At 41.7% G+C, this 11,753-nt stretch overlaps 1 protein-coding gene across 1 annotated transcript; it reads left to right on the top strand.

The window, feature by feature from the left end:
- LOC101854676 (potassium voltage-gated channel subfamily C member 3) lies at positions 1–10,708 on the top strand (the record flags this gene model as incomplete). The annotated part of the gene is given in 4 exon segments (XM_013088813.1): positions 1–251; positions 4,008–4,154; positions 5,264–5,503; positions 9,261–10,708. Coding segments are annotated over 4 exon segments (1,761 nt in total). The 3' UTR covers positions 10,389–10,708.
- Between the last annotated feature and the right edge of the window lie 1,045 nt (positions 10,709–11,753).

The raw sequence follows: 11,753 nt of genomic DNA on the forward strand, positions 1-11,753 counted from the left end.
ATGAAATGACGGAATATCGCAACCCTTACCCCGAAATCCAGATCGACACCTTGGAGATAGACTTCAACCAGAACGCATCGCAAGCGGAGCGGCCATTGCTTAGCAATGGTCTGACGTCACTGCCGGAAGTGTGTGAAACATCCTCCTTCATCCAATCAGATCCTTCGGCTCGCGTGACGTTCAATGTGGGTGGAGTCGTGTTTCAAACATCTGAAGCTACAGTGAAGAAATCAACCAATGACAGCTTTAAGGTAGGGTGGGAAAAGATGAGGTAAAAAAAAAAGTTAGGATTAAAGTTCTGAGGAGAGTATCTAAAGATAACGTAGATTTCCTTCATGATTTTTAAATGTACTATATTTTATTTTCAATGTAAGTGTTTTTACACCCCATAAACACACTTTTGGATCATGTAGAAGACGAGCTTTTTTTTTTTTTGGTTTTTTTTTTTACCCTGCCCAATTCTATCATCTGGCGCTTTTTTGTTTAAAAATAACAACAAACTGTGCTGCATTTTGGATTTTGAAATTAGCTGTTGGTCTTAAAATAAACACACGGGAGACTGTTTTATGTATAAATAAACACAGGAATAAATAAATAGATATATATGTTACTTCACTCTTAACGTTTATTGCGAAGTTACACACCTTAGTGTTGCCACAGCCCTAACTGGAGATGGTTACAATAACTGGTTAGTTGTTAATTGTTTAGATCATGTTAGTCCTACATTCCTCAGCTGTTTGAGTCACGAGGTGGGCACCCTCTGTCCCGCTCCATAGAGGAGTCATCTTCACAGTGTCACCGAAGGTTCCGAAAGTTTGCACGCAGTCTCATGCTATGGTGGTGACATTGTCAGTATTACTACCTAAACTACTTTTATCTCATGGATTGTTTTCAGCCGGATCGCTTATCGAAAAAAAAATAAGTACAACGACTTGTGGGTTGACCTGTTAGACGACTCACTGTCCCAGGGCTAGTGGAGACATCACAATACGATGAAACCACTTTACCCGGGGGAAGCCCCCCTCCCCCTATACTTCTTAACAGTACAGCACTCCCCATGCTACATGTAAAACACAAATTTTGAAAAATAAGATAGTATAGTATGATAGTAATAGTAATGAATAGTTTTAATATAACATTTTCTAACACCGCAAACAAAAAACATGACAAATAATAATGGCAACTGAATTTAAAAAATGTTTATGTGTAACGTTTCCCCATTATTGACAATGTATTAATGTGCGTGCTTGTTGGAATGAGGGTGAGCGACAGATAGTTGAGGATAGTATAGAGGACCTGAGTTAATACTGAAAGGGTGCAGTAGGAGGGGTTATATCTCATGAGACTTGTGATCTTTTGTACGCCGAAATATATTATGGTCCGAATAACGCTATTTTGAGAAAATCAAAGGTAAAGTTTTTGCCCCTTGTTCACTTTCTTTAAAAGACAATGAGAATTTTCTCTATAACTAAACAAATATACACACCAATGAAACCAAACGTCTCCTATAGGTAGGGCAATGCCCACTTTTGGTGTAGGTCAAGATTTCAGGAAACCCCCGAAAAACTTCTGAGTCTGAGAGTTAGTCATCATATCGCAACATGGGTCCTGGAATTTTTGACAGGCAGACCACAATATGTGAAGCTAAACAACACAAAATCTGACGCAATTCTTTGTAACATCAGTGGTCCCCAGGGGTGTGTTTTGTCACCAGTTTTGTATACAATATATACCAACGATCATAGAAGTATATATAAAACAACACGCTTAATTAAGTTTGCAGATGACTCCGCTATTATTGGATTAATAAACCATGATGAAAAAGAGTATTTCGAAGAAATATGTAGGTTTTTTAAATGGTGCAATTCAAATTTTCTAAAAGTGAACCTCTCAAAAACAAAGGAAATGATTTTTTATTTTAGAAGAGAAAAACCAACAATCCCACCACTGGTAATTGAACAAGAAACTATTGAAATCACGGATTCATACAAATATCTTGGTCTTACAATCAACAACAAGTTTACATGGCAAAATCACTTAACAATATCGTTAAAAAGGTAAATCAGAGGTTGTACTTTCTGAGGAAACCAAAGTCTTTCAATCTGAATCCATCCATCCTTCAGATTTTCTACACCACCACAATAGGAACTTTGATAAATTTTGGTATCACTTGCTAGGATAGCAATCTGGGAAGGCATCACATTATAAAAATAAACAAGTTGATAAGAAAGGCATCAAGAACAATTGGTAGAGACCTAAGTAACTTTGAATATCTGCACAATACAAACGTTCTAAAAAGGCGGAAATAATGTTTACTGACCATACCCACCCACTGACATCGGAATTTGAACTATCGACCCGCAGTAAACGATACATTTCCAAAAAAGCAAGAACAGACAGATATAGAAATTCATTCGTACCAACTGCAGTGAGGTTACTAAACACACAGTGCTACAAATGAAACAGACAGAGAGAGAGAGAGAGAGAGAGAGAGAGAGAGAGAGAGAGAGAGAGAGAGAGGGGGGGGGAGAGAATGTTTTACGGAGTGGGTTGTCCCAGCACGTGAGACATGTATTTACTTGGCCTAATGTCCTGACCTGTTGTGCGTTTGCGTGAGTGCCCCTTTAAATCTAACTTTTGAAACGTCTACTGCCATTTTAACGACCAAGACAAATTTCTCCCTGCGAGATGAATGAAGATTGTCATTGTTATTGTCATTGTCATTGGCATTGTCATCTGGGTTAGTCCGCTTGTCCTTAAAAGCGACCATATAGTGCCTTATCTACACCTCTATGGGGACAAGCTTCTGACACTGCCTGTCAGAGCCAACCAGGGTTGAGAGGGACACAACATCCCAGCAGAAAATCCGGGAGGCTTGACTAAATTCTTGGGTCCATTTTAGAATATACGTCTCAATATGTGAAAAAGTATCTTTGAAAGAAAGAGAAAATAAATTCAGATTCCGTTGATAGGTGTTCTCCAAATTTCTATTGTGGTCGGGTGGCATGTGCTTTGGTATAGTGTGCTACTTCTTTCCTATCACTACCAGACGTCTATTGTCTTTATCTCTTCTCCTTCTTCATCGTGTTTGTTACTCTCTTGTAACCACCTCTAATCTCCGGTACTTGTATAACCCTTACACTCTTGTAACCACCTCTAATCTCCGGTACTTGTATAACCCAAATGGGCTGCAAGTGCCGTAAAACTCTTACAAAAGCAACTTATTAAAAAACCCTACTACAGCCAAGTCCGGTCTAAGCCAACTACGCCACAGCGTCCTTTTTTCTCCGTCTCCCCTTTGTCTAGGTGTGTGTGATGGGAGGTCGTGACTGTACCGTCCGGTGCACACATGGAAAACTCATACCTCTTTCTCACACGGCTAAGTATGACGTCACTTGTCAGAAAAGAGATATGAATGGGGCAAAAATTGCCTCTTTTTCATACTCGAAGTCGTACGACAAGTGACAATTTGTTTCCTAGTGTGTGCCATGAGGCGATAGGCGATCTTGTAGACTATTATGTCCAACCTCATGGCACATTAGTCAGATTCCAGTCCCCACATAGCGAGCTTTCTTGTTCTGGTTTGTCTGCGAATGTTCATGGCTGTCCGTCCACTAGGATGGTGATATCAGAGGCGGTGGCTACATTCTAAGATTCTGCCACTTCAACATCTGCACAGTGTTGAAAACAGGTGGTTAGAGAACGTCACAGGCTGTTCCTACTTCTGTACATTTTTTTCTGACTCACGCCGTTTGTAGGTTCTCCTTCTTGTCTTTCCTTCTATCGTTTCTGAATATCTATCTCTTGCTTTTTCCATGCACTAAATAAACAATGTTGTGCCGATGTGCCTATCTTTACTCCAACAAACAACCACCCAGTGTTGAAATGGCTGCTTAACTCGCACTATAAAATTTCATAATAACAAATCAAGACACAGCACTGTGCACTTCCAGGGCAACAAAACGAACACAAACGTACATATTTACTGTGTACTTTCTTTTTCCCAGCTGGCAGATCCGGAATTCCTGAACTCCTATTACGATGCCAAAAGGAAAGAATATTTCTTTGACCGTGACCCGGAAGTGTTCAGATCCGTTCTCAACTACTGGCGGACTGGATCTCTTCATTTGCCTTCCACGATGTGTGGGCCGCAGGTATGGATGTGCCCCAAGTAGGTTGTATTTGTATTACAAGGTCTTTGGGGTGTTCATGTTGGACACTGTGGGAGGTCTTCACTGAACGATAGGGGGGTTATTTAGTCGTTATATCAGTCAAAACATTGTTACAGAGGAAATGGCAAAAGTATGAATTATTGCAAACGTTGTTTGTTTTTTTAAGGGGGGATTGTTTTTTGTTTGGATAGTTGGTTGGTTGGTTGTTAGTTTGTCTGGTGGAGGGGGGAGTGTTTGTTTTGGGTTGTTGTTGGGTTTTTTTCAATTTCAAGTTTGCAAATAGACGTGTAAAGAGGGGGTGGGTGTTTCAACTTGTTGCAACTATCTTAAAGCTCAATCAACATTACTTTGTTCCCCTGCTAGATGATGGTGACAATTTTAAATGTCCAACGACCCCATTGACACAATTATGGTCATTAAAAAGTTTTGCTACTTTGATCGTGCAATAGCAGGGCTAAATGTTCAATAATGGGCAACAGAAATCTTTCGTTATAATATAGAATATACTAGACAAAATATATTCTCCCATTCGGGAATCTAGCTCACGTCTTGTGCGTGTGACAAAGAAGAAAGCAACTACATGTATTACATTACAGTTGCCAGGCTGCACCACGTGACAGACTTTTGCCTCTTCATCCCACAGTACAACTGGTGTAACGGACATTTTGGTTTTATGAACACCCACTGCCCCCTTGCCTTTCAAACAAACGATATTCATCGAGGAGCGCTTTGTGTGTGGGGGGGAGGGGGGGTTGTTGGGTTTTTGTTGTGGGTTTTTTTTGGGGGGGTGTTGTTGTTGTTGTTTTCTGTTTGTTTGTTGTTGTTGTTTTTGTTGTTTTTTGTTTCTTTCTTCTGATTGAGATCGAAAGTCTCAAATATTTAGACGGAGGGCCATAGGGTCAGAAACAAACAGTATTCAGATTTTTGTTGAATGCATGTACGCACTCACGTAAGCTACTTTTTTTCCCTCATATCAAAAAAGAAAAAACAAATTGACTCTTTGCATCTCACAGGGTCGAATTTACAGCCATGCTTTTGAACAAAAAGTTTTTAGATTTCATATATCGAGCACTTTTGTTTTTTACTCTCAGATCAAAGAAGAGCTTGACTTCTGGGGCCTGAAAGAGCTGGATCTAGAGCCATGCTGCTGGCACCACTACAACTCGTGGATGAAGACGATCGCGTCGCTCCGCCAGCTGGAAAGAGACAAACGTCCCCTCTACCTACAGAACAAGCGGCCGGAGGGAGCGCGAGAGAAGAGCGCGTGCTACGTGAGGCGGGTAGCTATGTGGAAGCTGCTCACAGACCCGTCCTACTCCAAGCCTGCCAGAGTGAGTCTAGAAGTCTGTCGTGAACGAGACATAAGGAGAGAATAACTTTGATTTTTTTAAAGCACTTTGCAGTCACTAGACGCAATAATGCGCCGGTGAAAATACTCATTATCCGTTTCGGTCACGTTCTGCGTCAGGCCTGAGAAGTCAGTTGCAGTCACTTTCTTCTGGCTGGGTGACCAGATTGGGTATTTTGTACTGCTGTCTGTGTGACTGCAAAGTATTAACGTTGAAGAAACACATCAAGACAGGAAATTTTTACATTTCACTTAGGTTTCGGTCAAAGGCTAAGGCTCTTTTTTCAACGTACATACACGCACGGACGCGCGCGCGTACACACACACACACACACACACACACACACACACACACACACACACACACACACACACACACACACACACAAATATATATATGATAATAATATATATATTCATATAGGCCCTATATTGGCATATATATTCATATATATATATGAATATATATATATATATATATATACACACGTTATATTATATATTATATCATATATATACAAACACAGACATAATAATAGGCAGACACACAAGCACACACAAGCACACACAAGCACACACACTCACACACACACACACACACACACACACACACACACACACACACACACACACACACACACAACACTTACACACACACACACACACAAACTAACCCACACACATACTCACACACACACCTACAAACACACACACACACTCACACACAAACACACACACACACACACACAAGCACAAACACACACACATACACACACACACACACACACACACACACACACACACACATACACATTTATGTGAGTGATGGGCGTACACGCGTACACACTTGGGTGACCTCGAGGTACAATAAAGGTCCCTTCTAAATGATCTTCATTGTGCCGACGTGGACGAAGTAAAAACGTCCGAGCAATCAGGTCGACACTTAACAACCTTCCAGGGGGCGCTCCGTTAGCTCAGTTGATCACGCTGGGCTGGTTTTGAATTCGTGTTTCTTTGTAGTCTTTTGGGAGCTCTTTTTTTAAATTTGTTAATGTGGGTATTTTTACGACACGATTTGGATTATTGAAGGAGAGTTGGCTTACAACCCTGCCAGTCAGCCTCACATCCCGTACTCGGTTCGGTCCTGTCGAAAATGTACGTTAAATTCGGAGATCCTGCCGAAAGATCCTATTGAAAGAGGTGTCAAACCGACACATGCGTGCTTACCAAGATAATAAGTGACCTTTCTAACGCTTTAACCTCTAATTCTTCCAATTCTTCTATTTTCCCTAGTGAAATTGATGGGAGAGCTACTCGTATTATTACTTACTTACCACTCCACGGTGCGTTGATCGTGCATGTCGAATTTTTGCTGGAACAAAGATTGTTCTGTAAGCTGCTGAGATAGGTGAATACACGTCCTCCCTCCCCCCCCCCCCTTCCCCCCCACCCCCACCCAAAAAACAACTTTTTGGGAGATCAAATCAGACGTTCTCAAACGCTCGACGACGATGACTCTATTTTATTTTTTTATTTTTTTTGCAGCAGTCTTAATCATTGTCTGTCCATCTGCATTTTTTAACCATAATATGTGTCAAGACACGGTGGAATCAGGCGCTCGTCAATTTTTGGACATGTGGAGTAATTGGTATCGTCTTAAAGCTTGTTCATTTTCCTTGCTTTCAGAGAAAAGAGTATTCATCTATCATGAATAGAGGTCGAGATATTTGCGATTGAAGGAGGTGGGAGTAGCCTGGTTTCAGAAGTAAAATTAACGAGAAATGACAGCCAAATTTTGGCAACTTCCTAAGCTTGATTCAATAAAATCCAAACAGAAATGTGATTTTAAATGGACATACAAGGCGTTGAGCCAAAAAAATAAAAATTCAAAAGAAAACAAATGTCCAAACTGACCAAAAATTGCCGATTTCTCGGATTTCCTCATTTTTACGAGCGCCTGATTATATTACGATGCCTCACATATGAGGTATTGTATACCACTCAGCACAGTTGTAGCCCTGTGGTTAGGCTACCGGACTCATAATCGTGACTTTGCGGGTTCAGAAGTTCGATCCTCAGCTCGGTCCGATGTTGTGTCCTTGGGAAAGGCACTTTACACGAATTTCCCTTTTGGCTCGGTTCTTTCGGAGATGAACGTTAAATTCAGAGGTCCCGCCTCTTAAATAACCTATTAGTGTTGATATGGACGTTAAAACTTCACCATTTCACCATTTTCAGCACAGGTTGGCCTAAACAGGCAGGGTCGAAGCAATCTGCTCTCCATATGTTATCTTTATGGCAGGAAAACACGCACTTACAATGTATAATTATCAGTATTATGTTATCGTCTGGCAGTTGTTAACATGGGCGGAGGCCAACAATTTTTTTTCCAGTTTCTTAATCTTTGATGTCATTTGCATTTGGTCAAGAAATTAATATTTGTTTGTTGGAGGAGAATTTCTCAAAACTAGGTACAGAGCAGATGGAACTGTGTAATTGTTTAAAGAATTGAGCCGCTTTTTCCCCTCTATTTCCTGTAAAAAAAAATATTTTAACAATGCTTCCAGGGCTTAGTGCATTTTAACAGCTTGCAGGTGACATACTTGTGGTCTCAATTTGGTCGATGATGGTGAAAAAGTCCAAAATTAAAATCACTGTCTTCATTTTTAAAAATACAGTATATACAGTTCTTACAATTTGGTAGGGGGGAGGGGCAAAAAACGTAATGTTGTTACGAATAAATTAAAAATAATAAGGCAGTTATTATCAAAATTGTATTCTTAAGGGGGGGGAGTACACACCCAAAGTCCCGATTCGGCTCAAAATTATGAAATTCGACTTGTAGGTTTGTTTAGTTTCCTGGCAGCCTCTCCTACAACTATTCCATGGCTTATGAACCCCCTAAATCCTTATTTCCCCCAAGACTGGGCATGTTTGTTACCACCATTTCCTCATAAAGTCAACATTTTATTTTTTTTCATTGGCCGTTTTCTCAAAACGCGATTTTCCACTATACTTTTTTTTAATAACCACCATTTTTTATCCAATCTTCATGAAATTTTCACAGAATGAAGAGAAGAGGTAATACTAAATATCTATCTGTTGAATTTGTTATAGATCTATGTGCAATTGATTTTTGTTGGTGGTGTCCGAAGTGTGGATTTTTACAGATGTTTCGCAAACTTGAATACTACCTCAGGAAGAAATTCTTTAAAATATTTTCTAATTCATTTAAGAAAACCACAATAGACAAATCTTTAGATCTAATGTTTGCTTGCTAAAAAAGCAATCAATTTCCAAGAAAAATAAGTGCGGTATTCATTACGTAAGACATGTCAACAAAATCCAATATGGCCGCCGTTTACATGGAAACGAAACTTTTTTCTCAAATTTGATTGCGGATTATAAAACTCCTTACTATGCTTGTTATATGTGCGAAATTTGGTAAACTTTAGTCCTCTAATAACCGAGATAGCCTTCAGGTGCCCCCCCCCCCCCCCCCTTTAAAAATATTGACTTTGGATGTTTGCAAAGAGTTTGTTTTCTTGGTTATACTATTCAGTTTTTGGGGTTTGTTTGTTCTTGCTGTTTGTTGTTTTGTTTTGTTTTTTAACTCTCCTGTAAAATTGTAAAAACTGCCTACTACACTGTGATTCTACAAAATGACGGCAGACTACACGTAGGGCCTATATGTACACACATATCTGACACCCGCCCACGTCTCTGTCTGTCCCCCACAGGTCTACGCCTACGTGTCTCTCTTCTTCGTGATCCTCGCCATCTTCTCCTTCTGTGCGGCCACACACTCCATATTTCACATCGACCAGGACGGCAACGGCAACGGCAACAACAACAACAACAACACCATCATCGAAAGCACATTATCCTCGCCCCTGACATCCATTCTCTCATCATCGCCGCTCTCGCCAAACTCCACGACGGCCAACCCATCCGTTGTGGCTGTCACCATGACGACAAGGACAGCGTCGCCACGTAACACGACAGAGAAGCCCACGGTGAGAGCGCCCCTCGTCCACCCAGCGTTGTTCTACATCGACATCATCTGTCTGGTTTTCTTTACCGTGGAGTATTTGTTAAAACTGATCGTCGCCCCGAAAAGATGTAAGTTTATCATTAGTTTCAACGCCGTGATCGATGTGTTGGCCATTCTGCCGGACTACGTGGAGATCATTATCCATTCTTTATATCCAGAATCTTCGGGGGAACCGAACAATTTCGTCCAGACAATGCCTTTTCTGAGGCTCCTACGAGCTTTCCGAATCTTTCGTTTAGTTCGCAGAGTGCCCGGGCTGTGGATAATGGTGTACACTCTCAAAGCCAGCTTCAAGGAGCTCTCGCTCATGCTCGTAGTTCTACTTGTCGGAACTCTTCTGTTTTCGTCCGTCATTTTCTTCGTGGACGACCCCAAAGTCTTCACCAGCATCCCTCACGGCTTCTGGTGGGCCATTGTTACCATGACAACCGTGGGCTACGGCGATATGGCCCCGGTGACGATGTGGGGTCAAGTGGTGGGCTCGTTCACGGCGATCTGCGGCGTTCTCATGATTGGGTTCACGATCCCGAGTCTGGTGAACAACTTCATCACGTTCTACCAGCACGTCGACTTCGTGGTGCAGAAAGAGCGGCTCATGGTGGAGCACCACCGCGAGGAGATGGCCAGACTCAGGAAGAGGAAGAAGAGCGAGGTGGTCGGGAAGTGGAAAGCTGCCGTTGTGGCTGCCGCGGTAGATGGCTTGACTGCTGGTGGTGGTGGGGGTGGTGGGGGTCATATAGAGGATAGTTCGGGTCTTGACTTTCCACATCGCCGGCAGGAGACAAGGCGGGAATCTCAGCCAGTGGTGCAGTGACGTTGGTGATGTCTCTGCTTTGGAGCGCCAAATCATGGAAGTCAAGATCAGAAGGATGGGAAGTTGTACTTGGGCAAGCAGTCTACTTTCTCTATACGTACCTCCCAGCATGGTGTCAGTAATCTAGGGGTTAGGGTTCGGGGGTTTGAGCCTCAGCTCGGTCCGATTTTGTTGTGTCCTTGGGAAAGGTACGTTTCATGAACTTCCCATTTGGCTAAGCCCTTTTGGAGATGGACGTTGAAAACTTGGAGTTCCTGTCTCTTAAATAACCTAATAGTGTTGATAGGGGCGTAAAATGTACAACAATTTCACCATTTTTCATACCGCCAAGACAAAGCTGTATCATGCATACTACTTTAAGATCGTCTGTCATGACGCAACAAAGGCTATCGGTGCAATGGAGCCTTCTAAAGGACAGTTGGTTTGACTGCACTACGCTAAGACGACGTAAGCGAAGACTGTGCCTTCTGTCTCGTCAACAACCCCCCCCCCTTCCCCCCGCCCGGACAGATGTTTGACAGGGGGGAAATGAACTAACCACACTGGAGCACCCATCAACCGCCCACTCGGAAGTGCAAAGAAGAGGGCACCGTACCAGGAAGGAAAAGTATTAGTAATCAGAGACCACAGACTATTGTTTGTTGAAAATCACGTACATTGCGTATAATTATGTGGTATTTACTCGTACATTTGAGGATAGAATTTGTAGTGGTAGGAGTCCGTGTGTTGTGTGCCAGCCTTAGAAAGGTTTCTCAGCTTGATGAGTTTTTGGGACTCGTTTGTTATGTTGTGTTTGTGTGCTTGTGTATCTGAATATTATTTTGCCTTTGTGCGTGTGTGTGTGTGTGTGTGTGTGTGTGTGTGTGTGTGTGTGTGTGTGTATGTGTGTGTATGTATGCATGTGTGTGTTGTTTATGTGTTTACGGTTCTTTGAGTGCATAATATGGTTGTGTACACTTATGTGATTGAGTGATTCAGGGAGAATAAATAAGACAAGGAATGTTCTTAGGGTAGGAGGGGGAGAGGGGAAGGGGTGCATGGGCATGTGTTTCACCATATTATATTGGAGTTGATCTTCAGTAATTTCTAGATTACATTCTTCTTTTTGTACGTATTTATATTTAATATAATTGGTATAATTCTCTCAGACATTGATATTTATCTCCAATAAGGGAAGTGGTCTTCTCGAGGGGCCTATTTACGAGCTTATTCGGTGAAATACCCCAAAAATATACGTGAGAAAAATTTAAACCCCAGAAAAGAATTGCACTACTATCCTCTGTAACAACCTCCTCATTTCTGTCTCTGTCTCTGTCTGTCTGTCTGTCTGTCTGTCTGTCTGTCTGTCTGTCTGTCTGTCTGTCT

This window comes from Aplysia californica, unplaced genomic scaffold, assembly GCF_000002075.1.
Source record: "Aplysia californica isolate F4 #8 unplaced genomic scaffold, AplCal3.0 scaffold00816, whole genome shotgun sequence".
In the NCBI taxonomy this organism is placed as follows: domain Eukaryota; kingdom Metazoa; phylum Mollusca; class Gastropoda; order Aplysiida; family Aplysiidae; genus Aplysia; species Aplysia californica.